Raw genomic sequence first — 27748 nt, 5'->3', positions numbered from 1 at the left:
CCCTCCGCAAAACCCACTAAGCTTTCTACATTTTCAATTCTACATAAATAAAATTTGAAGGCTTGTTTATTTTATTTTATCAGTTTACTATAAAATAAATTTCAAAATCCCCCGGGTTTACGTGGGCGTAATGGAATCATACCGCGTAAAAACGTTATCGGGAAGCTTAATATCAATATCTTTAGGAGAGCGAAAAATATTCATCGAAAAATATAGAAACTTTGCATAGGAAAACACGAAACATTCATGAGAGCAATACCATAAATAATGGACTAGAAATGCTTTGGAAAAGAACTGTAAACATTAATGGTCTGTTTTATAAAAGATCAACACGAGAAAATAAGCTTTGCTCATTCAGGTATTACAAACTTATCTGTGCACGTTGGTTTTATCGATGCTTTCGAAGGTATGATAAGAGAGTACTGTACTATATACTAAATGGAAAGAAAGTGCTGGTTTTCGAATGCTACAATATTAAGGGTAGCTTGGAATGTAAGAGTTTCCATCCATCCATCCGTCCATCCGTCCGTCCGTCCGTCCGTCCGTCCGTCCACTCATCCATTCATTCTTCTTTCCTTTTTTTTTTTATTTATCTTTTTCTATTTTTTCTCATTCTAATTCTCTTCCATTTCCTCTCATTTCTTCCTTTATTTGTTCCTTGAATTACGCATGCGCGAATCGTTGAAGAGCTCGTTCTTGCTCGGTCGAAGCCAATGTTCATCTTGACCTCCGACAAAAAGCAAAATAAAGCAAAATAAACGTGAGCACTGAGTACGACTTAACCGAGATGAAAAAGGACCTAAAGATCTAAAATTTTAATTTTGATATCTCATTCCATTAGTATAAATTTATATTACACTCACTCGGTAAACACCGCTGTGATCATTGACTACAGGCTCATTTGCAAAGTTTTACCCTCGTTTAAGAGCAAATCATTTACAAAAGTCAACTATAATATAAAGAATGCGCAACAATAGGACATTTGCATTATGGCGTCATGTAACTACACTTTCAGAATCCCTTGTACACTTTCTTTTGCACAAATCTTCTTTCTATTCTCATGAGGGAATACATATTTGAACAAGAAAGAAAATTCGCGAAACATTTTGGTCAGCGGTAGTAAAATGATCATGCAAACGTCGTATCCCACATGTTGTAAATGATATTTATGAATAGGCTGACTTATAAATGAGGCTGACTGTATACATAATGAGTCTGGCCATAAACACAAGCGGTGTACATTGAATGAGAACGAAGGCTACACTTCTTTACCTTGGGCGTTATGTTTTCTCATTTCAGACCACGTGTCATTCTCTTGAGAATAAGATTCTTTGTTTGAGTCGCATCCACATTCATGTGTCTTCTCATGCGCAACCGTTCAACAAAGAAATGATACTCTAGGGAATGACACGTGGTCTGAAATGGGGAAAACATTTCGCCCAAGGTAAAGAGGACTTTTCGTGGAGATTTTTCACTTCTTGTTTAAAAACTTAGAAGAAGCTTTCATGTGTCCCAAAGAAGCAACTTTTCTGTCCTCAGTTCCATTCTTGTTTTTAATCTTCGAACTCAACGAACCAAGTTTCGTTGCGGCCAATCTTCCTGTAATTTTCATTCTTGACAATGGGGACCCTCGGTCAGTACTTTTTTGTCCCACAGTTCCAACTTTACCAGGGGAGGACACGGGATTATTGACACGTGGTTGGGGAAAGACTTTTCCCAGTTCCTCGAATGATTTGGACTTAATAGAGTCTTTCAGACTCCCTTGAAATGCCCGCACTCCATCTCCGAACCCCCCCGGACGCACTAAATCTGAATCCATAAGTCCGGGGGAGGGATTAGTAAAATTATCATCTAACGTCCGTCCCCCCTCTGCGATGACATTAGTGTCGCTACTGCTTCCCCCTGGAATTCTACTCTCCAAGTTCATTGTTCCGGGGGAGTATATCTTCACTCTCTGTGTCTTAAAAGCAGCTTTCTCGATGGCTGGAGTGTTAGAAATGTTTATCATATCGATATCAGATATAATATTCGAGGATTTCGGTTGAGATTCGCCTTTTTTAATCGTATTGTTCGCTTTCTTGAAACTTGTGTCCTTTTTACCGAAGCCGCACATTGAAAGAGAAGATTTTACGAATTCAAGTGGAATTCTACCAACGGTGCCATCGAAGCGATTCTTCGTCACCTGCGAATGGTAGGAAATTTAGCCTCAAAGTTACACTTTTCGAGACATCGGTATTCGGTTTTGATTCGGGTAATATTCGGGTAATATTCGGGTTGTCCAATGGCCTCTTCATTATCCGAATTTACTTTGACCTTATTATACTGGAGTAGTTTTCTGGACGCGCTAATGTTAAATTACGACAAATTTATGAATAATTTCACAAAGAAGACACCTAAGTAATACGAACAAACAACCTGTATAATACGAACATACTGGTAATACAAAAGCTCTATAATACGGACAACTGAATACAGACACCTTCATAAAACGGACACCTACACCTGTGTAATACAAAAACCTCTGCAATACAAAAACAATAATGCTGACACCTCTACAATACGGACACCTATGAAATAAAAACCTCTCAAATACGGACAAAGACTTCCAAAAAGGATACCGGATCGACCTGACCTCGGTGGTCGTATTAGAGAGGTTCAATACAATTATTCATTCGGTACCTGTAGATATTTCTCTCCTTTTCCTTTTTTGTCTTGTAAGATGAGCACGTTATCGGCCTCTTGGCTCGCTTTTGCCGTACCAAATATGGAAGCAGTTTGAAGCTCTACGTCATCATTTTCCTGCAAAAAACAAAATCCAACAAGTGATTTCAAACGAGTAATTTTAAACACAGAATGTTTATAATGGAACTCAAGGGTGACCTAGCAGTGTACTTGCCGCTCACCTTTGAGGTCTGGGGTTGGATTTCTGTTCCCAGTATTACATGTGAATAAAGTTCGTTAGGCCTCTATCTTGATTGGAGGATTTTTCTCCGGGAACTTCAGTTTTTCTCCCTCCGCAGGCTAACATGCTAAATTCTGTGAGTTAGCCGTGACCTGACTTAGGTCAGCCCAGAGGTTGTTTCGGCCTTTGATCTGTGAGTTAGCCGTGCCCTGACTTAAATCAGAGGTTATATATTGAAGGATTACGAAAGAAATAGTTCGAACCTAGCATCGTTGAGTATGCTGAATTTGATCGGGTGAGTTGTGTAGTGCTATTCGTGGTGATTATATGGAAGTCATCGAGTCAAGTTTAGTAAATACAGTACTTACCTTTCTTGGGTGAATGACAAGCGTGACATGGACATTCTTTGAACTGGCAAAACTCCTCAATGAAGATATTGCATGATTTTGAACAGAAAAACGATCTTCGGCCCTTAAAATAAAAATAATTCTTGTGAAGAATGCTACGGTTTAATGGACGCGCCTTTTACGGGATTTTTAATGGGAAGGTGCGCGCGCCGTTTTAGAAAAGCTAAACCTTTCCCGCGTTTTTGCTTTTGTTTTTTGTTTGTTTGGTTTTTTTTGACGGGGGAAATGCGCGCGCAATTTGCCAGAAGCTTAACGTTTCCCGAATTTTTTGATGGGGAGATGCGCGCCATTTACCGGAAGCTAAATTTCCTCGCTCTTTTCATTTGAGTATAAGTAGACGCGGGTCCCCTTAACCGGAAGCCAACTTTTCCCGCCAATTTTGAAAGATAGACGCGCTTGCCATTAGTTTACTTCTCCCTCTCCCCCGACACGAGCGACGAACATGGCGGACATAGACTTGTTTTACAGACTTAATATATCTACCTTAAATTTGAAGTCATGAACTGAAGATTGTCGATGATGATGTGGTCGATATCAAACACATACACGGCATGTGCCATTGTCTGTCAAACAAATCCAGAAAACAAATAAGCAAGGCCCATGTCATTAATAGTTAAGCTTTTTTTATTATTGTTCTGTGACCCGGTGCGTTTTTTAGCATTCTGTTTGAATTAGCAGTGACTGGCTTAGCAGATATCATTTTTGTACTGTGGCTATGCCGTGAGCATTTTCACATGCATTGAAGTCTAATGCTTGCTGAAGGAGAGAGATTGTGAGGGAGGAAGAGGGAGAGGGAGAGAGTGCGGAAGGAAAAAGAGAGAGAAAGAGAGAGAAAAAGAAAGAGAGAGAAAAAGAAAGAGAAAGAAAAAGAAAGAGAGAGAAAAAGAAAGAGAGAAAAAGAGAGAGAGAGAAAAAGAAAGAGAGAGAAAAAGAAAAAGAAAAAAAAAAAGAAAGAGCGATGGGGGAGCAGCAGATATCATTTCTGTAAAATGGCCATGCAGTGAACATTCTCAGTCATTGGAAATCTAATGCTTGTTGACGGAGAGAGATTGTGAGGAAGGAAGAGGGAGAGGGAGAGAGTGCAGATAGAAGGAAGAGAGAGAAAGAGAAAGAAAAAGAAAGAGCAAAATAAAGAAAAAGCGATGGAAGAGAGAGAGACTGAGTATCATGGACTGGTACCTCAATAACAGTGCTGATGTTCTGTGACCCATAAAAACACATGAAGTACATCGGTAACATCTCAAACTTATCAGCCCAGTAATTGAACTGCTGGACGTTCTTCTGGAGATCCAGTCTGCAAGAGAATTTACTCATTAATCAAAGGAAGGATCAATGGCAGGATTCCAATAACCTTGTCCAGGAATACCTGGAAATCCAGAAAACGGATGGCATCATCATACATTTCAGGGCACCATTTTTGTTAAGATACGAGAGTTAACTTGATGATTTGAAAATGAAAGAGGAAAAATGTGATGTGGAGTTTAGGGAGAGAGGACAAAAGAAAGCTAAATAAAATCAATGTACTATGCTTTACAAAATCATTACTTACTTTATTACTACTGGAAGTGGAAACTGAGGGGGTGGGGGTCAGGGAACCTTGGGTTAGGATGGTAAGCTAAGGGAACAAGTTCACGACTATATACTCACCCTGAATACTGGTTCATCATTATTTTGGCTAAACGTACATTTCGTATCTCAAAGCTTCCCCAGAGAGTATTCACCTGTAAAATGATTTAGTAAAGACTTTAACACTCAAGGATCAATATTATTCATATTATGCATGGGGGAATGAAACGGAGGCAGAATGGTCGCGTGGTCATAGCGTCAGTCTCGCAATCCGGTGGTGCCGGGTTAGAGTCCCGGGGAGGACACCAGCTGAGACTGTATTTGTCCTGATTCCTGATTAGTTCAGATTCAGTTTCTCGACCATGCTTGTAAATAGCCAACTGGTTTGCCTCCTTGCCAGTTGGGATTTTAATAAAGTGGTTGACCAATTCTCCTGAGGCAGGGGCTCACATATAACTGGCTCAAAGGTGCACACTTTACCACCTCAGACTATCAGTGCTCATTGTTACGTTCATTTAAAGCTAAAGCTAAGAAGAACAGAGAGAACAGTGATCCTGAGGATTGAGCCTCTAGCTTTGAAGGCTGCACACTAAACATCTGAGCTACACCTGATTCTTAAAAGTGTGCTGCAAGTGTGCAGTACAACTTACTCCTTGTTGGCATAAATCTACAGACATCTCACTGAGCAGTGTTGTCTTGCCGGCACCAGTTGGTCCTGTGAATATTGTCAGTTCACCTCGACGATGTCCTTTCAGAAGAGCATTTAACTTCGGGAAGCGACTCCACTATGAAAACGATACATGTGTTAGCATAGCCTAACAATCTAACATTCTATATTCCAATTCAATCTGTGAGTCAGGTAAACTCTGACTTAGATCACCCCACAGTGTTGTTTCAGGGTCATTCGTCAACGTGAAAAAAGATCAAAAAAGATTCTATTTCATGATAAGAAAATAATTACCTTGACTCCAGCTACTTGATCCGCATTCACAAACTCACTGTAAACTTCATTCCTCAGCTATTTCGATACAATAATAAAAGTCAAACAATCGAAGACTCTACATTGGTGTGATATGTTCTTAATATACACTAATAGTGCAGGAGGTCATGGGTTCAAGCCTCAGCTGGACCAATTACCACTTGATCAGGGTCTTAAAAACCCGGGGGGAGGACTCCGGGAAAAAAGTACCAGGGATGCTCATCGTATCTCTTGTGGGCAAAATTTCGCAATTTGGTATCTTTTAGTGTGTTAAATGCAAATTTTGAAAATCAGCATTTTCTGGTATCCTTCAGAGTGTTGGAAAAGGAGAGAAGTGGGCATCGATATCGCTTATCCTAGGCGCTTTTAATTTAATATTATTTGTCGTGGTATCTCTTAGGGGTTAAAAATCATTTAGCCACGCCCTTTTTAAAAGACTTCCAGTATCTTTTAGGGGTCTTTTTGAAAATTTCCGATGAGCATCCCCGGTACTTTTTCCCGGAGTCCCCCCCCAGGCTTAAAACGTCTGAGTAGGAGGTCCTAGCTGCTTTTGCTCTGAAAATGTCTGCAAATGGTTTTCTTTAATGATTTTTTTAAATGATTTTAATTTTAATTAAAACTAGCACAGAAGGTTTATCATTACCTCTTGAAAGGTGGCAATCTTCTCATGGTTTATTGGCTTTGAATTCATTAAGAGCTCCTTCAAATCAAGACCCTTTAGTAGTAAAGAATAAAAGAACAACGTTTCACATTGTCGTTGAAAATACAATGGGGGTCTTCATTGGTGTAGCAAGCTTTATTGTATTCTGGGTTAGGGTTTTTGTTTTGCAGGGTATTGTTTAGCTCCAAATTCATTATTCACAGCTATTGTTTTATTGTCTTCATGCCTCAGGTGCCCCGCAACACCAAGAAAAAGCCTCAAATGGCTACAAACATCTTGTCCACCTAGTATATGAAGTGAAACATGGAAAATTCTTCGGAATGGGAGCAGTTCAGCTTCATGCTTTTAATTAGCCTTAATTAATTAGCCTTAATTAATTAGCGTGTTGTGTGAGGTCATCGCCAAAGCAACTGCCAGCAGTAGTGGCACACTGCAAGCATTAGTGCATTTTTATTGGATGCGCAACCCACCTTATTCAAAGCATCCAGAGCTCCTGTCGGTGGGCTTTCACATGTTGGCCTGAAATTAATAAATATATCAATAAAAGGTGAGGGAACAAATAAGAAACATAGGCCCATTCCATACACTTCACTATACTCATGTGCCGAAATTAATATAATTACAGTAGGTTTAATTGTCTCCAAATATTTTTGGAGCGACTGCTGATTCAGAACTTAATGTGTTGAACTAAATTACAGTAGGTGACTCCAGTCATAATATGCTGAACACACATTGATGAATTAAGTACAGCAAAAGAGTGCAGTATAAATGAGTTTGGTCTGACAGTTTAATTGTACGGCAAACATGTCAAGTTTGACACTCTTGGCACATTATCTGACTCTGGAGAAGCAGCTGATTAATATGTCACTCTTTTGCCATACTACTATAGGTTTGGTGAGGGTAGAATGGCATACTATTATTATTATTATAATTATACAGCTTCTCATTAATATTCCCATATAGGTAACTGTCCAATTATTTTCTTAATTGGACAGGTCTTGTTGATATGGGATTACTTAGGCAGCTATATAATTAATAGGTAATGGGATTTCATGCTCCCCAATCAAGAAATAATTAGACTCGAAAAATTCCTCTGACTGCCAAATTGGACTCAGCCTACGGCCTCATCCAATTTTGTCAGTCCTTGGAATTTTCCTCGTCCAATATTATTTCTTAATTGGACAGCATGGAGTCCTATTACATATACTTATTATTATTATTATTAGCAATTATTCTTTTAGTATTTGAATTAAAGTTTTCAATTTTTTTAAATTATTATTATTATTATTACTATTATTATTGTTATTATTATTTTTAATAGTGTCTATATCAGTTTTTCATGAAAGTACTACATTTAGTTACCTTACGATGTGGCAGCGCTGAATGCTTAGCTTCTTGGAGAAATGGTTGGCTGCTTGCCTGGACCGCACATCATCACCAAACCAAAGGATAATACGCTGAAACTGTTCCAACTGAGGAAGAACCTTAAGAAAAGATGTGTTTGGTGAACGGTGGGAATTTTACAGAAAAAGACAAATTAGAATAAAGTGAGCAGCATGCAATGTGCTGTAGGTCATGCCTGGTGTTTTCTAGTTTGATTCTCAAGTGAATAACATATGCATGTTGACTTTGTTTGATGCGTTAAAAAAATGAATTTATATAGCAACATTTCCAGCAGCTCAATGGCGCTTTACAAGATCATTGGAGGACTTTACAGGCTGCATATTAAGGTGCTAGTAGCAGCTGTGCAGCTTACAATCATGAGTGTGAAATGTTAGTAGATTAGTATTATGCCTCCAAATTAGGATAGGCTGTTGTTCTATTTTCCCTTGCCATAAGGATTTTTCTCCAGATTTCCTTCGTTTCTTTCCTTGAACATGTGAGTTGAGTGTTGAATGTTGTAAATGGGACATGTAGGGGCAGTGCATGTGGAGCTAAGCTTACACAAGATAATGACGGTAGCTTAAGTTAAGCTTATAAGTATATAATAAAAAAATAACAATATTCAATACATACAAACCTCTGGAGGGAGTGAGTGAGTTCCTAGAGGCAGTGAAATAGCAGGGTATGATGTGGCTTGATTTACAGCTATGGCATCAAATTCATTCAGGGTCAACACCACCTTAAAATAGGTTAATGGTGTTAGGATTAATGAGTGTGTAAAGTAAGTTAAACAAGGACTGCAGTATATGATCTCTGGACTTGCATGGTTTTTGTCTGTCAACAATAATCTTCCAGGGGTGGATCCAGGATTTGGTTCAGGGAGGGATGCGACACACATTGTTAACACAGGGAGGGGTACACCCCTTAGAATCAAAGGCAAAAAACAAAATTGGTTTTCTTCCAAGTAGGAGGACAAAGTGTAACCAGGGAGGGGTGTGCACCCCCTGCATTCCTCCCCTGGATCTGACCCTGTCTTCCCTTGTTCTCACCCTTTCTTGCCATGCAAGTTTTTCTCTGGGTTTTCTGGTTTTCCTCCCATCCAAGGAAATCAACATGTTCTCTTCCTTTCACTGAGGACACTCAACCAGTGAACACTTTCAGTTTTTTGAAACTTAATTTGAGAGCCAACCATTACTTATTACCTCTTTGGCATCTAAAGGGACTGTATTCCAACCAAATAACCCTAGAACACCCAACCTGAAACAAGTTGTTGATCTGAATTAAATTTGTAAAAAATATGGGGATGATGATGATGATGATGATGATAATGATCTTGATGATGATGATGATGTTGATGATGACACTGATGGTTATGGTGATGATAATAGTGATGATTGCTGATGATGGTAGTAATAATAATAATTATAATAGTGTCTATACCTTGGTTGCATTGCCACCCCTGTGCTATCCTCCTCCTGGTCCAGCCTGACAACTTTTACTCCATGAACAACAGACTTGTTAGAGTCATACCAAGGAAATACAATACAACTGTGTTCCTTTGATGTCCCATCAGGCTCAGAAAACTGATAACCATCAACATTAAAATGTTTTTAGAAGTACAAAAATATATAATTGAAACAAAAAGGTTTACAAAAGAATAACTACATCTATCAGGCCTTTTTCCTTGTATTTACTTTATTGCATTCATTTACTGTAACCAGTGTAACTATTACCTTCATTTTCTGTAAAACTCTATGCTTTACTACTATTTTGTTCATTACTTTGTTTACTCCATCTAATTTTGTAAATTTATATTAAGTGATCTCCCTAGATGAGCTAGCATGAGAGCTCTTGGAGACAACTTATAGAAACTAAATGTTTAAATAAATAAAAAAGAAGGCTGATAACCAATTTATTTATTCATTTATTTACAAAGCTTCACCTCATAATAAAGATATAATAAACTACAAAATAATATACAAAACAAAACAAAAAAGAAACACGAATGAGGAATGTCCATGGAACTCAGAGAAGTAGAAAAAAGTTCTTTCATTTTGCAACACAAAATTACTCCAATACTGACTGAAGTTCCACAAAACGTTTTGCCTTAAAAATATAGCTAATGATATGGGATACAGATATTTTCACTGGAGATAATATTATGCAGTTCACAGAATACTAAATAATAATCAAATAGTTTTGACTTTACCTTGTGTTGGGCAATATGCACTTGGTATTTCTCAAGCAATTCTTCAGAAATATTCTGGAAATTTAATCAATAATTAAATCATGCACCCTAGATTTACTAATTTATGATTGTAGCTCGGTAATTAAGTAACTACTAGCAGTTGGTATGCTGAATAATGCACTTGGGACTAATGTTTTGCCTGTTTCAGACCACCTGTTGCTCTCTTAAGAATAAGATTCTTTGTTTGAGTTGTATTCATATTCATGTGTCTTCTCATGTGCAACCGTTAAACAAAGAAATAATACTCTAGGGAATGATGCGTGCCCATGAGAATAAGATTTTTTATTTGAGTTGTATCCATATTCATGTGTCTTCTCATGTGCAACGGTTAAACAAAGAAATAATACTCTAGGGAATGATGCGTGCCCATGAGAATAAGATTTTTTATTTGAGTTGTATCCATATTCATGTGTCTTCTCATGTGCAACGGTTAAACAAAGAAATAATACTCTAGGGAATGACACGTGGTCTGAAATGGGGAAACAGTGCATTACATCTATTTGAGGTTTTTATAAAGAGACTGGGAGATAATGGCCATGAGAATGAGAAAGAGATAAGTAATTCACAATGTGTAGTTCCAAAAATTATCCATACCCACCCCACAGAGGAATTTGGAATTTCTGAAAAGTAGGGGGGTCGGAGAAAGAACAAAAATTACAGAGTTTGTATGGAAGAAAATTGGAATTTCTGGGGGGTGGGGGGGGGGTGTCTTCCTTTGTGAGGGGGGTACAGATAATTTTTGGAACTACACAATTTGGAAAAGCTGTAGGATATATATAGGGTGATGGCATTCCATAGTATATACCTTAATAGAAAACTTTTCTAAAATGTTCCTTTTCACTTGGTCATCCGCTCCAACAAGTGGTTTGCGGTCTCTCCACAGCTGTAATGCTTTAGCATTGGTGTCAGCACTGTTGACAAGGGGTGCAGTATATGAGGACACATGCTGTGTTGATGGCACAGCATTCCCATCACTAGTGGCTGGTTCAGACATCATCGCCTGTCAAATTTAATAACAACATTTATTATTATTATGAATAATTGATGAGTAAAAACACAAATAAAGTTATCACTATTGACAACAATGGAAATGAAAAGACAAAAATGAAGTGAAGACATGGACGAGACCTTGACTTGAAAAAATGACAGTAATGGCAATGACAGGGACGACAATGATAGTGATGGCAATAAAATGAATGGCAATGACAATGATATTGATGTTAACCCCATGACAACAATGACAGCAATGGCAATGACAGGGATGACAATGACAGTAATGGCAATGACAGGGACGACAATGACAGTAATGGCAATGACAGGAACGACAATGATAGTGATGGCAATAAATGGCAATGACAATGTTAGTGATGATAGCCCATGACAACAATGACAGCAATGGCAATCACAGGGATGACAACACCTTGACGACAATGTGAATGACGGCAATGATAGTAATAGCAATGACAGCCTGTAGTGACAATAAGTGATAACAATGATATATAGTGACAACAACAGTGATGACAATGGGAATGACAGCAATGACAGTGACAACAAATACAAGTGAATATCCCAAGGTATCATGGCCTGTCTGCGGAGACCCCTCTTTCCACTAGTAGTTTAATCATTGCATGCATGTGTTTTTGAGGGAGTGGGGGGGGGGGGGGGGGGGGGGGGGGGGGGGGAGAGGTGATTTGGTGATGCAAGTGGAAACACCACTCTATGAAGATGCGAATAAAAACAGAAAGTACAGAGGATATTAAAATATAAGCAGATTACCTTAAATTGTCTCCACGATCCAGACCTCCCACAATTTTTACAAAAATGACTTCCAGTAGTCTTATTAATATACATGCATAAATCAGCTTTCTTCCCCGCAGACTCGCTCTTCTTCGAACAAGACAAGCACGCCACGACTATCGACGTATGTCCATGCTCAAAACGAATTCCCTTTGACGACAAAAACTGTTCAATTTGTTTTACAGAAGGAAGATTTAGAGCTGCGCTGCTTGATAAAATCTTCCTCTGGTCGTTTGTGCTGGAGTAGAATAATCGTCTGGGGAAAAACTCCGTCTGAAAACCCATAATATTAGTTGTACAATTTCTGCACATCGTAGGCATTGTCTTTGATGCCGGGTGTCCATTTTTCACACAACCAGAGAACAAAATACCTCTCTGTTTAGTAAAATAGTGTCTAAAATGTAAATTATTCGACTCCACGTGGAACAGACTCCAAACTCGCGGGTTTAGAAAACGTTGCTTGCGCAAAAATCTTTGAGCCATTTCTGGTAAATAGCGACTCCCTTAGAATGTTAATCACTCATAAAGCGTTTTTACGCCTCATCTTATGCTATTTTGGCCATGAATCGCAGGAAAACTGGTCCAAAATATCACCTGTTTATGACTTGTTTTGAGTATTTGGCGCCATGTCGGGCTGAAACAATCGATATTTGGTTAACATATGGTCTGACATTAAAATCTTTAGGGAGGGGAGGGAAAGAGAAAAATGGCTTCGTATTAAAAAATCTTTCTTTCTATTTAAAAACATACTTTGAAAAAATATATTAACAATTTTAATATTAATATTAAATAAATTTTCTAGAAAATTAAATGATCTTTGATGATTTCATTCGATACCATGCCGAGCAATTGTCTATATTTTATTTTTTTCACACAATCTAGAATAATTTTATAGAATAAGTATCTTAGTAAATAAAATATGATCTTAATAAAAGATATATATATTTATCTAATATTTTTTCTTTAGCTCCGCATCCACTCACCTCCCACCCCTCCCATACAATATCCATTTTGTCCTGCCAAACACGTGGTCTAAACATGGCGGCCGAAGGAACAGGCCATTTATCTTTGACCGAAGCTCGTCGAAAATGCGAAGAAAAATACTCATGTTTTACCAAAATAGAATGCACAGAGTGCATGAGTCTATCGCCCAGTTATATAGGTAGACTCAAAGAGGGTATAGAAGAAGAATTAAGCAAAAAATTAATGAAATTTTGCGAGAAACTTCAAGGGGTAATCGTTGCTTATGACAAAATACAACTATTGCGAAGACATGGCAGCATTGTGGAGGAATCGCCTTTTATTCATTTCGAGGTCAAAGTGAACTACATTGTCTTCCAACCACAGGTTGATAGTAAACTAATCGGAGTGGTGAACAAATTTGGCTACGATCACATTGGATGTTTGGTGCATGGGTGTTTTAATGCTTCCATATCAAATCCAAGGACTCAAAATGGACATTTCACTGATAATTTAAAGCTTGGAAGTAGTTTTACGTTTAGGGTCGTTGGTTTAGAGTCTCTTAATGGTGTTTTATTGATTACTGGAGCTTTTGATGACAAAACACTTCGAAAGAAGTCTAAGAGGTAAATATGACTAACATTGTGAGAGATAGCGAATGAACATGGTGCATTGTGGTCTAGCTTGGGTACAAACATCTTTTGTTCATCATTCCTGATCATAATGTTGTTTGTGATGAAGTTAGACCACAATGAATCCTGTTTATCGATGGGAATATCGATGGGTCCTGTGTAAACTGTGATTGGCTCAAAGGCTGTTGTCAATTCTGTATTATAACATTACAGTGTGCCATACCCATTTCACAGTCATACCTATGATATCTACATTGCAACATTGTACATCACTGCCACTTTATCCAAACATTGCACAATCATTGCTGGGCTTCATGTGGAAAATCCAGTTTGACAGGAAGTTAACTATAAAATAAACTTGAAACTTGAAGTGAGGTAATAAACACCAAAGCGAGACTGCCCATTGGAGATGTCTCGAGCGGCCAGGGTAGAGGTTTCTTGGCTTTGCCCCTTGAAAACAACAAAAGAGAAAAGGTAACAAGGAACCTCTGTCACCCAGGGTTAAGGACTGGGGAACCAGACAATTGTTGACCAGGCTGGGTGAAAGAATTTTTTTAGTGTGTATTGTCAACTCTTAAAACTCCGCTGTATGTGGGCTTAGCCTTGAATCCTTGAATCTCGAAAGGGAGGCTAAGTCCCCATACACTGGAGTTTATGTAGTTGCTGATACCCATTTTTGACGAATTTTTCTTTTCTCTATAGCAAAAAGTCACTTGACAGAGACAAGAATAGTGATCCAACAACTGAAGGAACTGAAATACAAACCTCGAAAAAATCAAAGAAACATAAACAGGAGAACGATTCAGAAACGGAGGGACCTGTTGCTAAGAAGAAAAAGAAACTATCGAATGGTGATGCTCGTAGAGATGAAGAAGTATCAGCTAACAAAAACAATAACAATGAAAAAAACTTTAAAATCAAATCTGAGAAAACGAGTAATGACGATCATATTAGTAGTTTGAAAAAAGCAAAGAAAAAGAAGAAAAATCATAATTTGTGAGTTCGACAAATGTATTTTTAAATTGCAGTATTAAAACAAAGATTCCCACAAACTGATCTAAATTTTTATTATGTTTTTACAGAATCTACAATAATCATTGTTCAAAGCATTTTATATGTTTCTTCCATCCAAACAACCTCAGAATATCTAAAATTTTGTGCTTGTTGATCCAAAAATTACTTTGGATCAAAGACTGAATAAAGCCATAACGCATGGAAAAGCATGCCATATCTCGAGGTATCTGGATTGCAGAAACATGAGAAGTTCTGTTACTTCATTTTCGTTCTTGGCACTAATTACAGATACAAATGTGTAGTTCCAGAAAATCTCCATAAACCACCCACAGAAAAAATCTAAAATTCTTTAGGGGAGGGGGTGAAAGAAAGAAAGAACAAAATTACAGTGAGTTTGTATGGATGAAAATTGGAAATTCCTGGGGGTAGGGGTCCTTTTACAAATTCCCTCCGTGGTGGAGTATGAATATTTTCTGGAACTACACAAAATTTTGTTTGTCTTCAAACTATTTTTCTAAGGAAAAAAAATTGAGTTCAGATTTTTTCTGAAAAAAATAACTTGTAAGACAAACAAATACCTTTATCTTCAGTTGGGTTATGTTTTTCACAGACTCTTTCTAAATTTATACATTTGAAAAAATTATAGATTACAGTTCAATTAGTCAGGGTCATGCAGCCTCACTACAGCATTAAGATCATTTAAATACCAACAGTAAAAAAATATGCTCTACTTCAGTTATAATACAAACACTTTGTTATAGCCCAATTCCGAGACATGCTTCACTTGTCATGCACCAGGGCTTAAAATAAAGGCTGGTAAGTCACCAGTCATGATGACAGGCCAAAATAGTTTTCGCTCGGTCATACCTCATTTTGGCCTCGAAGTTACTGGTCAAAATGACTGGCAAGGCAAAGATTTCACTGGACAAGTTCTAATTCTGGGCAGACATTGTCCGATGTCCAGCTGTTATTTTAAGTCCTGTGCACAAAGGTCTTAGTAGGAGCCTACATGCTAAATTCAATGTATTCATTTCTCCTGTTGCAAATCACTGAGTATTATGAAGCCTCACATTGAATCCTTTGTGTGTGAAAAGCGAACCATATCTCAGAAGTGGGCTATTCCACAGACCTCCATTAGAACACATTAATATTCTAAACAAAATGGAGCAGGTATTTGTTTTATATTTTTGTTAGTATCTTATTTTCAATTACAGTAATTACAGAAGTTAGTTTATGCACAGATCGTCTTATCATAGCAGAGTACTATCATGCAAAAACTCTATTCTATTCTATTAGGGAATGGTTAAAAACCATGTATGCTGAAAATAAAATTTAAAAAATTGATTAAAAATATGGATATTTTTTTTTATGGACCCTGGAACTATTACAGTGCGACTACTCCAACCAAGGCCACCTCGACAAATTTTCTACAAATTATCCAAGTATTCGAGCACTTAGACATTAGATTAGTGGCAAATTTTAAATTTAGATATTCTTCCATTGTTCAGATTGGTAAAACTAAATAATAAACAAGAATTAGTGATTTGTGTCACCAAAAATATAGAAAAATATTAAAGTATAATGTCAAATAGACAGGAAAGCAAAGTAGAAATCGTATAAAACACAGTCTTTATGATTACAGTTTGTTTTTTTCAGACAACAATATTATCAGGCTGACACCGTTAGATCTTATCACCATGTTGCTTTGCGACAGCACGTTTATATTCAACAACAAAGGTACCGGCAGTCTTCTAAACCGTGTAAACCCATGGATATTTGACTGATTTGTTGCAATTATATTGTTTCGATTCCCACTTTTGATTGGCTAATTTGTAGAAAAGTTGTTCGGATGGCCTTGGTTGAAGTAGTGTCACTTTAAGATCCTTTAAGGATCAAGTCAAAATTCAATATCTGTAGCAATACATTTCAACAAGGGTTGCTGCGATTCCCAGTCACATGCGACCAACTCAGACCTAAATCACAAACAAAAAATTGAGTTTTGGTGGACGTCAATCAAAGAGTTTTCTTTAAAATGTCTGTGGATTCCAACTCAAACGCTTGGCTGTAAAGCTATCGGTATTGAATTACCTGATCTTGAACACACAACTATAGGATATAATACATATATATATATATATATATATTTTACAAAAATCAATAGCATTGTAAAAACATACAATGTATCATTGACATTGGGTGGATATTGGGTGGATATCGTTAGCCCTCACATCGAGACAAAAATACAAAGACAAGAAAATTATTATCCACCTGTATTGAACCCAAAAATTTCTTATGATACACTCAACAAAATTACTCGATTCTGATTGGACAAGAGGAGTACAATTAAATCCCAAATTGGACTCTGTAGAGTCCCAATTAAGTTGCTCTATATTTTGTTGAGTGTATTATAAACAAAAAATCACACAATCTTCTAGTACAATTCAGAATTTATAGATACTCATACCTATAAATTCCAAATTGTAAGTTCAAGATCGTGCGATTTCCTATACTAATAAGTTTTTATCATCCAACAGGTTTTACTTTTTCGCAAAAGGAGGCTTCAAAATGAATGTTTTTTTTTTTCTCTTTTACATGACTCAAAATCACTTTTTTACTGTACAAAATAACCTAGAGTAAAATTATCGCAGGATATTCATACTCACTTCAGGCTTTCTCTTGTGATATTTGTACTCCACTTAGTATAGCTGGAGAATAAGCACTATATACACAATGGTTTTGAGTAGCATACCATAGAATATACAACAAGTCACTTGTATTATTCATTGTACACACGAACATTCAAGTGTGTCTTTACTAAGAAAATACGAGTGACAAATGGGATGTTCCATGGTGCAATACCAGGACTTAAGATAATGGCCGGTAAGTTGCTGGTGATGATGCCTGGTCAAAGTTTTAACTCAGTCATACCTTGTTTCTGGCTCAGTATTACTGGTCAAAATGACCAGCAAGGCAAAGATTTGACCAGCCAAGTTCCAAATTATTCTGGACGGACATTGTCCAATGTCCAGTCTTTATTTTAATTCCTAACCACGAGAAAGCATTATATTTTCAATCGTGTGTGATACATTCTAATAATCATATTGTACTAAATATGCTATACAGTAATCTTCTTGCCATTGGCCTCCTTGGTTGAACATGGTCATCCCTTCGTGTCATCTTCCCTACTGAATAAAGAGAAAAAAAGAAAACCCTTCAAGCTCTTCTTCTTCACTTTACAATGTGTAGTTCCTGAAATCATCCACACCCACCCCACAGAGGAATTAGGAATTTCTGAAGAGTAGGGGGTCAGAAAAAGAACAAAAATTACAGAGTTTGTAAGGAAGAAAATTGGAATTTCCGGGGGGTAGGGGGTGTCTTAAATAAATTCCTCGGTGAGGGGGGTACAGATAGTTTTTGGAACTACGCAATAGCAAAAAGGTATAATCTGTGGGGGTTTGGATTTAATTAGAACACCCACCCCTCCCTAGGGATAAAATAACTTACACAGATGCTTTCAATAGTACATGTATTTTAGAGAGGGTAAAGTGATGTTCCCGATTAGTGCACACATGGTATGCTAGAAGCTGGACACGTTAGTAAATTTACGTATGACTAGGTGGGTAGGTGGGTAGGTAGGTAGGTGGGTAGGTAGGTAGGTAGGTAGGTAGGTAGGTAGGTAGGTGGGTGGGTAAATGGGTAGGTAGGTGGGTAGGTAGGTCGGAAGGTCGGGTGGTTGATCAGTAGGTCAGTAGGTAGGTAGGGTGGTAGGTCAGTAGGTAGGTAGGGTGGTAGGGTGGTAGGTCAGTAGGTAGGTAGGGTGGTAGGTTGGTAGGTAGGTAGGTAGGTAGGTAGGTAGGTCGGTAGCTCGGTAGCTCGGTAGCTCGGTAGCTCTGTAGCTCTGTAGGTAGGAAGGTAAGTAGGGTTTTCAGTCGGAGCAAATTCCAGCACTCACCTCTCCCTGATGCATTCCATAAACAATAGTTCAAAATGATATACACAGATGCCTTAGCAACACCCTTGGGAGTACATGGGGGGGGGGGTGTAGGGGTGGGAGCATAATACTTTACAAATTCCAGCACCCACCCCTCCCTGATAATAAAATTTAAAAGCAATACTTCAATGACTTACACAGAAGCCTTCATAACCCCCTTAGGAGTACACACTTTAATCGGTGGGTAAATTTTGGCATCACGCACAGGCGCCAGTAGAATCTCACAGCGTTGGTGGATGGTATTCTCCATCCTTCTCTCCTGCTCAGGGAACTTGTACTTCAAGTAGGAGTTCATAGCAAATGGAATGTGGTTGTAGGAATCTTCCATGAGAAGGATTGTCATGAATTTGCCGTTCTTGTTGCAGCAGTCATTAGCAAAGAAAGTCATCATGAAATCTGAAACATGACGAAGACCTTTGGTGTCCTCTGAAAAAGAAAAAGAAAAGAAGCATATTCAATAAATGTCAAAAACCTTCAAATTTTATCAATACCCTAAAACAACCTCTGGGCTAATCTAAGTCAGGGCATGGCTAACTCACAGATTGAACCCTGAAACAACCTTTGGGCTGATCTAAGTCAGGGCATGGCTAACTCACAGATTAAACCCTGAAACAACCTCTGGGCTGATCTAAGTCAGGGCATGGCTAACTCACAGATTGAACCCTGAAACAATCTCTCGGCAGATCTAAGTCAGGGCAAGGCTAACTCATAAATCAAACCCTGAAACAACCTCTTCGCTGATCTAAGTCAGGGCACGGCTAACTCACAGATCAAACCCTGAAATAACCTCTTATTTGATCTAAGTCAGGGCATGGCTAACTCAAAAATTGAACTGGAATTTAGCACGTTAGGTTTTCTGGAGAAACTAGTGAATTCAGGAATTGAACCCAAGACGGCAGAGTATTCAAGGAGTATTCAAGGAGTATTCAAGGACTATTCAAGGGGTATTTAAGGGGTACTCAAGGGCCCAAAAATGATTTTTTGAGGAGTATATGGCCAACTTTCCAAGTCGTTTCCAGTACCCCTTTATAAAAGGGAAGTATTGTTGGTATTATATTTCACGTAAAAATTTTCAGATGACTAGATGACTAGAGTTTAAGGAGTAGCGCGAACCCTGTGCCCATTAAACCCTTCAGTTGTCATTTCACCTACTGACCATTTTGCCCATGCATTTTGCCCATGCATTTTGCCCACTTTAAATTGTCTAACATATGAAAGTTGTTAATGCTTACCGTCTTTAAATGCTTGTGCCTTGCGCACAGGGGTGTCAAAAATCTCCTTTAATTTTTTTGAAACGCATAAGAAGACAAAGTCAGCATGTTTGACTTGTTGCATTTCATAGCGGAACCGGCCCACTTCCATGACCTCTTGTGTGTCTGTAGCAAACAAATGGCATTCATATCCCTTTTGAGAGAATTTCATATACATTTTCAGGGCTCTTTGATATACTTCTTCTTCTTCTGGACAACACACGATGTAGATCCGTTTGAATGAATTATCTGTGAGAAGAATACAGATGTTTTATGGTTGTTCATATGAAAATATGAAAATATTTTATAATACCAATGCCCAACGTCAACAAACTACTGACAACCTAACAACACCCTACTGACAACCTACTAATACAATACTGACCACCTACCAACACCCTACTGACCACCTAACAACACCCTACTGACAACCAACAAGCACCTTACTGACCCTCTACCAACACCCTACTGACAACCTAACAACACCCTACTGACCACCTACCAACACCCTACTGACCACCTACCAACACCCTACTGATAACCTACCAACACCATACTGACAACCTACCAACACCCTACTCACCACCTACCAACACCCTACTGACAACCCAACAACACCCTACTGACAACCTACCAACACCCTACTCACCACCTACTAACATTCTACTGACAACCCACCAACACTCTACTGACAACCTACCAACACCCTACGGACAACCCATTAACACCCCACTGATCACCTGCCAACCGCCTATACAAACACTCTAAAGGATTGAGCATATACCTCCTGAATGGTAGCCTGATTCATAACCCATGGGTGAAGCAGGGGAACTGGGAGAAATCGAAAGTGAGTCTTCAGAACTAGAACTGACTGGTCTTTGAGCCTTTTCTTCTGAAACTGTAAGATGTAAATTTGGTTAAACTGAGTAGCTTGCAAGATCAACCAAAACATAGGCAACCCAGCAAATTCAGTCCTTGACAAATAATTTTTGCAAACATTAAGCCCATAAAAAGCCCATAAAACTTATTTTTAATGTCAACAGCACTTCCCAATCATAAGGAAATAATAGAATAAAATAAAATAAATAGAGTTTACCAATTTCCTGTCATGACAAAACAGTGTTTTGGTGAAAATCAATTAAGAAACTGCCCAGCATTTTATTGCCTCCAAACACTAAAACTGACTTTTCCACCCTATTCCTGTAGAAAGTGCCCTGACGGGTGGGGGGTACTCTTGCCCGTTTAAGGTAGGAATGTGCCGCTGAGCCCTCTGAACCCTGTTCCAGAGCAAAATCACTGAAATTCATACCCTGTTCTAGAGCAAGGTCGCTGAAAACCATACCCTGTGCCGGTATTGCAAAAATAGATATCCTGTTCCAGAGAGGAGAGCGTGTGATTTCATATACCCTGTCCTAGAGCAAGCGCGATTTTATATACCCTGTTCCAAAGTAGAATTGCTGAAAACCATACCCTGTTTGGTGGCAAATATAGGAGAGTACCCCTCCCCCTGGGAGAAAGTGATGCAAGAATTCCAGACATTACCTATTAATGGCGACAGATTTGGCTTTAATGTACAAGCCTGTTCACAGTAAAATCCTTTAGCTGTGGCCGACGTAGCACCAGTATCTGCTTCAGATGCAGCATTTTTTTCAGTGCCAGCATTTTGGTTGCTATTAGTCTTCTCATTCTTGGCTGATTTGTTTTTCTTAAACATGGCAAAGCTTAAGAATCTCTTTTTATGAGTTCCCGTGTCTGGCTCTAAAGACTGTGATCTCTTAAAAAACCGAGATTTCTTGGATTTGGACTTGGTTTTATGGATTTTCTCATGTGGCACCGATGTAGATCTCTCATAGTCTCTATTACCATTCTCAGGCCAGTCTAATTCCTTGATTATTGAGTCACTCGGACATCGCCTTGGTTGTGACAAAGGTTTGGTCCTATTTATTGGTGAGTGCTCTGTATGCATTGATGTGGTCATTTCGGTACTCTTTTGAGTTGAACTTGAAGCCTTAGGAGACCCCACATCCTCAATAGTGTAAGGACACAGAAGACTATCCACTGCAGCTTCTGACTGTAAAGATGTTTGGGGAGATGAAGTGTCCCTTTGTAAAGATGAATCGGTGTAAGAAGTGGAAAGAGAATTAAGTCCTGAGGAGCAAAAGCTTGAATCTTCTGTTGAACAAAACACAGGACTAGAAGTATTTCCTCTAGTTTCTGAGGAACTGGGAAATACCCTGTCGTCTCTTGAGGAATCAATTCCTTCATCATCTTTATCTTCCACAAATCTCTTCTTAGACTGCTGACTATATTCTGAAAAATAATATAAAAAAGAAAAAAATCATTAATATCTTTTCAGAAAATTAGCTTGGTCTTAATTTTAATTGAATTTCTTCTCTCAACCACTTATCTATAAGAGTTGTTTTTTTCAACTAATATGCAAAAAAAAAGCATTTACAGTGCAAATATTACTGCAGTCACTTAAATTATTTGTTAAATTTTTTGATATTACTTAAATCATTGCCACAAAGTTAGCAAAAATATACGTTGTTAATGGAAAAATACTGGACTTCTAAATTAGTAATGTCTGTATTTTAGCCATTATCTGCATTTTATGGTATAATCTAATATCACAACAATCCAACATAACTCCGGTTAGAGTAAATATTCAAAGTGAATTCTACTTTACATGTATAGTTTAAGAATCAATCACAAGTTTCAGTATTTCAGCGTAATAATTGTATCAAGTCATTCAGTGTAATATTGCAAAGTCATTGAAAATTCCCTTGAAATATCCAAAGATTAAATTGATCTTTTTATAGTGTTTTTAAAGGGCATATGACATGAAAAAAATTTAATGTTAAAATTGTGTAGTTTATTGGTATTAATAAGAATATCACAGTTAAATAATTTGTTTCAATTTATTTCTTTAGAAAATCAAGAAAATTTAGCACAAGTTGTGACGTCATTTTGTTTACAAGTCTCCAGATTTAGTTGCAAATACACGAAATATGTTTCCCAACATTTGAAGAGTACTATGTAAGCTATCAAATGAAGCTGAATAGAATACGCCTTTTATTGTTATTTTATACGAATCACAATTTCTATTTAGCGCATTTCTACCATGAATCTAGAGTACGTGTCAACAAAATGACATCACAAATTGGGCTTAATTTTCTCACATATTTCAAGAAATAAGCTTTTGAAACAAATTTCATTATGATATATTAATTATTACTAACAAACTTTACATTTTAAACGATGAATTTTTTTTGTGTCATATACACTTGAAAGTTTCTGTGCTCCAGATGACAAGGTGTTTCAGATAGCTGAAAAGATCATTCATAAAAGTTTGACATCATATCAAGCTTTCTTCGATAAAAGCTTGCATGCTTGAGACTTGATTTAATACAATAGACATGGTGTAAATAGAATACCGGAAGCTAATCCTGCCTATAGCTGGTATTGTTTAGGGTTTAAGAAATGTGAAGAGAAAGTACTGCTTTAACAAAATTATATCTACAATGCTTATTGCTTTTATTGGCTTAGATGGCCGAGCCAACGTCAAATTCAAACACACTAACTTCAAGTTTTCATCCTGGATTTCAAAACTACTTACTAGTTGTTCTTTATGTATGCACTAATGATTTTAACCAAAACGCAATGAAATTTTACTTTGTTGCAACCTACAGTAGTGTCTGACTTTTGACTGCTTGCTGATGGCTGAAACGTTAGCCAAATCTATCCACACTTCATGATCATTAATAAGTAACAAACGAGCTAAATTAACTACTGGGGCAGTATATCATGCAGAAGCCAAGCATCTACCAACAATGTCTAATGATTGCCAACAGCATATATATGAAGCGTCTGCATTCATAATAAAAGATATGCAATGCGTAAGGCATCTTTTGAGTGCCGAGAGTTAGATAACGATCACAGGCCAACATGTTTTCCCTCTATGAAGGGATCCCATTGTATCCATATAAAAAACGGCAACAAATTAGACATAAATTATTATCACAGATCTTAATTTGTCAGTTTTCAATTTGAAACCCCATGCGTAGTCGAAAGACAACATTACTTTGAAGATAAATGTGAAAAACTCTAAAATGTAATAACAAGAATCGGAATCTTTTAACTTAACGATTAGCTTATGGATGAGTTTCCGTTCAAACATCCTCACTGCTCACACATAAATACATCTAGTAAAATAAAAGGTAACTGGAGCAGAAGACAAAAACCATAGTACAGAGTGAAAGAAACCAAAAAAATAATGCAATCAGCTTCTCGTCTCATGTAATTTTTCTTATGCATCACTATAAAAACATGAATTTGAGTGAGTTCTTAAATTTAGAAATTTTTGTTCTCAGCAACAGAATACTGAATCAAGAGTGTAGTTTTTCTCTTTGCGAGCTCATGTGACTGTTCTTATTTGAAGAAAATGATATGATATGGACCACAATGAAAACTACTGGTTCGCTTGTAATTGTGTTTATCCAATAAAGTCTAAAAAAATAAAAAAAAAAAAAAAAATTTTGAAATTCCACATCTTGATCGTGTGAGAATCAAATTCAAGGGTGATATATTATGCATATATACTTTATATATTTACTATAATTATCCTACTGTTACTTTAAGTAGCTGAAAAATTATAATTTGTCGTGAGTAATGAATCAGAAAAATAAGAGCTCCTTTTCTTTTCTTTTTTCCTTTTATTTATTTATCAATATTTTTCTATTAAATATTTCATATTTTTTTGTACAGGAAAGTACAATTAGTTTAACAAATTGCAAAATACATTTTAAATTATTTGATAAGAAATGCTTTGTATTTTTGTCCAACCCACGCAGAAATAAATGAGTAAGCGAAAAATCAAGGTTAAAACCTGTTCAAATACGCCGTGTTTTTCAACCCCTTCTTGATCTAATTAATAAAGGTTACCTGCTCTTTAGTAACAATTAAACATTAAAGGATGTCTGTATTATCCTCGTATTACCCTTTCAAGGTACTGTGAATTGAAAAATAGGATTTTTTTCGGAGTAATCAAAGCAAAGGTTTACCATTCTTCTCCAAGACGCACCAGACAGCTCTCTTCACAAAAGCCAAGCAAAAGTTCACTTCGCTTCAGTAATTTTACAAAAACAAATCAACGCCTAAAATTCCAAAAACTTACTTTCTAAGTCTTCTTTTATGTCCTCTAGGCATCCATAGAGCTCCAGCGATAGGAGAACTTGAACAAGATCCCGAATTTTCCCGTTTTTTTTGAATATCCAGTCGTTCAACATCCCTAACGCGGCATATGAGCCAGCGAAGTTCGCGTAATGTCCAGATATTTCAAGATTACTAAAACCTAATTCATCAGCGACATTTCTCCAGCTAACCAATGGCCCATTAATCGATAACTGCATAGCTAACTTTTCCACAACTCCATAACGAAGTATATTCGCCGGGGCGTCTAGAACAAATGATTCTTCGTACTCCGCCATCTTTTCTTCGACCGAAGAAGCGCACGCCATTTTGTGTTGCTTTGTCAAATCTCAATACAACTTATTCAATACCTCAAAATGCTATCTTGGGCATTTTTTGCGGAGAAATCCTTCAAGGACTCTTCAAGCTCAGCCTGTGAGCCCTAAAAGTTATAAAGACAGCATTCACAATGTTTTTCGTGGAATTTTAAGTGTTTTTTTGAGCGTTCTTCATACAAACATCACGATCCATAAAGCAAGGATCATATTTATAAAATCCAACCAATCGGAAACATTGTTATATCCGAGTATTCTAAAGTGTGTCGCGGTTGGTTGATTTTTTTTAACTTCCTGTCTGACATTACGACCTTTATATACGTAAAAGTCTCTAGATGTCAAAATTTTAACCGTGACCACGAAGAGGGAGGAGCCGGCGGGTGCGGGGGGAGGGGGGGGGGGAGTAGGGGTGAAAGGGTAGCTTTTGCCTCCACACGTTTTGCTGATATGCACTAAATTTTAAGTCTCGAACACTCAAATTGTCTGTCAATCTGCTATAAGTTCAAATCTAACTACAACTCCCCCCTCCTCCCAAAAAAACAACAACAACACACACACTACATTATTTCTGAATTAATTAAGTCAAGTACAACATATAACTCGTTAAATAAATGTAATAAAAAATATTAAAAAGCAAGTTTTAACAGGAAATCCAACCGCGAAACAGCATTCTCAATTTCCGGTATTGATTCAAGACCACGTGGCAAAGCACTTGAGAATATTATAGCTCCAAATGTCAATTCTTAATTTTCAATTCGTAACGATATTCAATTTCAAATATTGCTTGGGTAACCACCAAACAATGGCTTCAAGCAGAGGTCGAGCTCGATAAAATGCAATAAATGTATGAACACATACTTGGAGCCGTGTTTCGTCTTTCTCAGAGAATTCGAGAACTGTCTATTTCACTACTAGTACCCCACCTAATACCACCCAACCCCCTCTCCCCTACATATCGCTTCCTACCGACACAACTCCTTCTCCCATAGAAAACACAGAACACTGATGATTGATATGTACGGACACTGAGTTCCGGTTGTGGTTTTCGTCAAAACTCGTACCACCTACCTCTGACTTATCACCATGTGCTTGGCTTCGATCGGTCAGCGTACTCACTTGGGGAAAATTCGAATAAAATATAATTTCTTTCCGAACTCCCAGAAACTTGTGTCCCAAATAGACGACGCAGTATTGGCCCCTTCTTCTAAAACTTGTCATGCAACATAGCTTGTCATGCAATATTTTCGGCTACACGTCACCTTGACTTTTTGCATTTATATTTTTTGTTTATTTATTTATTTTAGTTTATTTTATTTTATTTTATTTTATTTTTTCGTTTTTGTTTTGTTATCGTTGATAGAGCGTTTTTCACTCACGTGAGAAGACAGCCATTAACAATAGAAACTTTCTGCACAGTATTCGCAAAAAATCTAGAGTTCAATTCCCGGAGGATAGAAAATGTATTGCTTTGGTACTCCATAATGGCCGCTGTGACGTCACGTGAAAGCGTTCTAGTTTGATACCGGTTGCAATTTTGCTGTAAATGCAAAACTGCAAAGGTTCGTGTCATTTTCAACTCGTGCAAATGAAAGATGCATTCAATGCATTTTGCATAATGTCTTTAAGGGCGGATCCAGGGGGGTAAAGGGGGGCTGAAGCCCCCCCCTTCAGCAGGAAAAAAACGATGCTTTTTTATATTGTTTTCCGTTGTGTTGACGGAAGAAACTCAATAACCCCCCCCCCCCCCTAAAATTTTGGCTGGATCCGCCCTTGGTCTTATCCTTCGTTTCCCATCATCATTAAACACCTCAATATAATTACGTTGCTCCAGTTTTCACTAGCTCCGGCCTCTGAATCCCAAACCATGGTCTGTGAGAGTTCTGTGATGTTCTGTAGCTTCCAGCGAGCTTTGTGATTGGATGGTGACTGCTTTCTCGGCTTCTGATTTGTGGACGATGGAAGTCTTTGAGTCAGTGTTGTTTCTGACTGTAACCACCTTATATTAATATTTATTATTATGCTAAAAGAAATAAAAATATAAAAAATATGGAAAAAATTTGCTTTAAAGACTGCTGGAGCCTCTCCTATCCCTGTCGTATCCTTAACACGAAAGCTATATTTTTATATAAATTTTTGCCAACTTCAACCGAATGAAAAGACGGGATAGGTTATGCATGATCACTGAACGCCGCCAAACGCCGCCTCCATTCACATGTAGTTCTCATTATTCCTCATCCATCAAGCCGTGCAATATAATTTTTTAACCACATCCTCAGTCTATTCTTTCGTGAACTATCTACCTTCCTTCCTCTCTTCATCCTTTAATTCAAATTAATAAGCCTTTTTGGAAGTATTTGTCGATATTTTTCCGTTCATCACTCCTATTTTCTTTACCTTGTATTTTTTTTAACTTCTCTTCACAGGTTTTTCGGTTCA

General features: G+C 37.6%; 3 protein-coding genes across 3 annotated transcripts; 1 reads left to right on the top strand and 2 right to left on the bottom strand.

The window, feature by feature from the left end:
• Positions 1 to 800: 800 nt before the first annotated feature.
• LOC116298730 (twinkle mtDNA helicase) lies at positions 801 to 12562 on the bottom strand. The gene is made up of 17 exons (XM_031707268.2): positions 11923 to 12562; positions 10952 to 11146; positions 10108 to 10161; positions 9339 to 9481; positions 9101 to 9155; positions 8536 to 8637; positions 7878 to 7999; positions 6986 to 7034; positions 6498 to 6569; positions 5837 to 5893; positions 5526 to 5660; positions 4957 to 5030; positions 4489 to 4603; positions 3793 to 3872; positions 3271 to 3373; positions 2680 to 2799; positions 801 to 2182 (listed from the first exon to the last, which is right to left on the bottom strand). The coding sequence occupies exons 1-17, from the start codon at positions 12424 to 12426 to the stop codon at positions 1472 to 1474; spliced, it is 2691 nt and encodes an 896-aa protein (XP_031563128.2). The 5' UTR covers positions 12427 to 12562; the 3' UTR covers positions 801 to 1471.
• A 419-nt stretch (positions 12563 to 12981) lies between these two features.
• LOC116298728 (DNA-directed RNA polymerase I subunit RPA43) lies at positions 12982 to 14585 on the top strand. The gene is made up of 2 exons (XM_031707267.2): positions 12982 to 13529; positions 14238 to 14585. Exons 1-2 carry the CDS (start codon positions 12982 to 12984, stop codon positions 14533 to 14535), a joined length of 846 nt encoding a protein of 281 aa, XP_031563127.1. The 3' UTR covers positions 14536 to 14585.
• Positions 14586 to 25507, bottom strand: LOC116298720 (uncharacterized). The gene is made up of 6 exons (XM_031707259.2): positions 24964 to 25507; positions 21333 to 22100; positions 20575 to 20688; positions 19773 to 20039; positions 18678 to 18966; positions 14586 to 17734 (listed from the first exon to the last, which is right to left on the bottom strand). Exons 1-6 carry the CDS (start codon positions 25304 to 25306, stop codon positions 17710 to 17712), a joined length of 1806 nt encoding a protein of 601 aa, XP_031563119.1. The 5' UTR covers positions 25307 to 25507; the 3' UTR covers positions 14586 to 17709.
• Between the last annotated feature and the right edge of the window lie 2241 nt (positions 25508 to 27748).

This window comes from Actinia tenebrosa, unplaced genomic scaffold, assembly GCF_029948245.1.
Source record: "Actinia tenebrosa isolate PJP-AT-01 unplaced genomic scaffold, QUT_ActTen_1.0 PGA_scaffold10__47_contigs__length_13832649, whole genome shotgun sequence".
Taxonomy (NCBI): domain Eukaryota; kingdom Metazoa; phylum Cnidaria; class Anthozoa; order Actiniaria; family Actiniidae; genus Actinia; species Actinia tenebrosa.
Note: the sequence above shows the minus strand (reverse complement) of the source record. Positions and strands in the feature narration are given on the sequence as shown.